The sequence below is a fragment of the Penaeus monodon genome, chromosome 9, assembly GCF_015228065.2.
Source record: "Penaeus monodon isolate SGIC_2016 chromosome 9, NSTDA_Pmon_1, whole genome shotgun sequence".
NCBI lineage: Eukaryota > Metazoa > Arthropoda > Malacostraca > Decapoda > Penaeidae > Penaeus > Penaeus monodon.
In genome coordinates this window covers 44,156,795-44,159,294 of record NC_051394.1, presented here as the reverse complement: position 1 = coordinate 44,159,294, position 2,500 = coordinate 44,156,795, and the positions used below count along the sequence as shown (strand labels likewise).

The following is a 2,500-nucleotide window of genomic DNA, read 5'->3' as shown; positions in this document are numbered from 1 at the left end:
AGACGTGAAGTGTGGTCGTGGGGCTGTGGGTGGTGGTGGGAAGGGGAAAGGGAGGGAGGTATCTACGAGGCTATGTCGGCGAGCTTCGTGTAGCGGCCGTGGTTGGGTGTGTTCTCCTGACGAGGCCGCACAGCTTCGAATAGGGAACTTCGGCGGTCGTATTGCACTTTTCATGCAAAATTATATGGTTTTACCATTTCTATATAACAAAAAAGGGAAGCAGCACTGACCAAAAAAACTGAGTCATGCAAAAAGAATACTTTTCGGGAAAAAATCCAACGTTTTGTGTCGTGAGAAATAGAGAGAAAAAAGACTATATCTAAAAGACAGTCAAAAATATTCTCCAAAAGCAAAAAATCTCCATCCGCCGTGCACTTCTACAGTCCAAACCTTCCGTTGGCAAGGTCAGATCGACTGATATCAATACGAAAAAAAAGGAGGGGAAAAATATACAAAGTGATATTGAAATTTCACTCGATGGCTGTACCGGTAAAGTTCTTCCTCTGCGGCCGCCATGTTCTGGAAGTACTGTCCTGTGGCCGTTGACTTTAACACGGTATAGTTGATCTTGCTCTGTCCCGCTAGCTCCTCCAGGGAACTCACGGGCGTCTGAAGGGCGGCCCCGGGGTTAGATTAGTTCTATGGGTGCTCTATCTATCTATCTATCCTTTCTCTCTCTCTCTCTCTCTCTCTCTCTCTCTCTCTCTCTCTCTCTCTCTCTCTCTCTCTCTCTCTCTCTCTCTCTCTCTCTCTCAGGCATTGTTATGCCCTTATAAATAATAAACAATGTCGCAGAAATATCAGAGAATAGAAGAGTATAATAGAAAGTCGATAAGCAGTAAAGATAAAACATATATAACAAGTTCAAACCCACAAATGGTATTCTAAGTGTTATCCAGTGCTCCCCGTGAATATTTCAAACAGATCGGATTTTGAGCGAACATTTGATCGGAACAACAAATTTACTGGAAATCGTTTCAGAAACATATACATATATATATATATATATATATATATATATATATATATATATATATATATATATATATATATATATAGAGAGAGAGAGAGAGAGAGAGAGAGAGAGAGAGAGAGAGAGATAGAGAGAGAGAGATATAGATATAGGTGTGTGTGTGTGTGTGTGTGTGTGTGTGTGTGTGTGTGTGTGTGTGTGTGTGTGTGTGTGTGTATTTTGTGTGTGTGTATATGTATATTTGTGTGTGTGTGTATGTATATTTGTGTGTGTGTGGATATATATATACATATATGCACATATGTATATAAATACACATCTATGTATATGTATATAATATGTATGTGTATGTCTATACATACATATACATATACATATGTCTATACATATATAGATACATATATATATAATGTGTGTGTGTGTGTGTGTGTGTGTGTGTGCGCGCGCATGTGTGCGTTTGATTTGTATATGGTTTAATTCATTAGTTGCTCTGGTAAAAAACAGTATGCAAAACCTGTAATTATTACGTGTAACAAGAATATGACAATATGTGTGATGGGAAAATATTAAATAATTAATTAATGTACGTCTGCGTCATGAATTTGAAAATGCGTATCTTCACTTCTATGCCTCATTTTTTCTACTCTATCAATCATAAAAAAAAAAATCTCTCTCTCTCTCTCTCTCTCTCTCTCTCTCTCTCTCTCTCTCTCTCTCTCTCTCTCTCTCTCTCTCTCTCTCTCTCTCTCTCTCTCTCTTCCTCTATACCTGCATACGCTCGACGGTGAGGAAGGCAGCGAGGTTAGCGGTGAAAGTCGCTAACATTAGCACCACGAAGAGCCAATAAGCCGCTACGAGAGTCCTGCCGCTGAGAGCCTTGGGTGCCTCCCCTCCTCCCTGCGGCGTGAAGGACGTCAGGGCGAACCAGAAGCTCTCCTTCAGCGTGAAGATCCTGCAGGATTGAAGGATGATTTATAGATATTCCTGGTGTATTCATGATGATATGCAGGGCTTTTATATCAACTATAATTATTTCAGGGACAATTCATTGATATTCTCGATGTATTAATGATATGTAGGGCATTTATTTCATCAACAGTGATTCCAGTAACGGTATTGCTAATAATATAATAAAAAAACTGAACATCGATTAAAAAGAAATATATAAACAGAAGAACGTCACATTATTCCCAAACAACCACAAATGACAACACAAGAACAGGACACCCAATGCACCCAAAACCACCAAGTCAAGTACCTGCAGTTCGGCGGGTAAAGAGCAGCATTGTTCTGGGCCGAGTAAGGCGAGTATTTATCCAACAGCCAGATCATGATGCCCGTGACGACCAGCGCCGCCACGATGGACACCCACACCTCCGCCTTCAGTACCGTCATGAACTTGAACAGATTCTCCTGACGCTGGCGTTTCCGGATCACTGGTGGGTGTGGAAGGGGATGTAGAGAGGGTGGCGGAATTACATGTATTTTGGGGGTGATTATGGTTGCATTTGTTGAGAAATAACGTTG

The 2,500-nt window shown here is 40.8% G+C and overlaps 1 protein-coding gene across 1 annotated transcript in view; it reads right to left on the bottom strand.

Annotated features, from left to right (window-relative positions):
- Positions 1-2,500, bottom strand: part of LOC119576737 (ionotropic receptor 25a-like) — a 28,576-nt gene that overhangs the window by 9,483 nt on the left and 16,593 nt on the right. The window contains exons 13-15 of the mRNA XM_037924380.1: positions 2,232-2,409; positions 1,742-1,925; positions 488-609 (exon numbers count right to left, since the gene is read on the bottom strand). Coding sequence (XP_037780308.1) covers positions 488-609; positions 1,742-1,925; positions 2,232-2,409 — 484 coding nt within the window. The remainder of the gene's footprint in view (positions 1-487; positions 610-1,741; positions 1,926-2,231; positions 2,410-2,500) is intronic.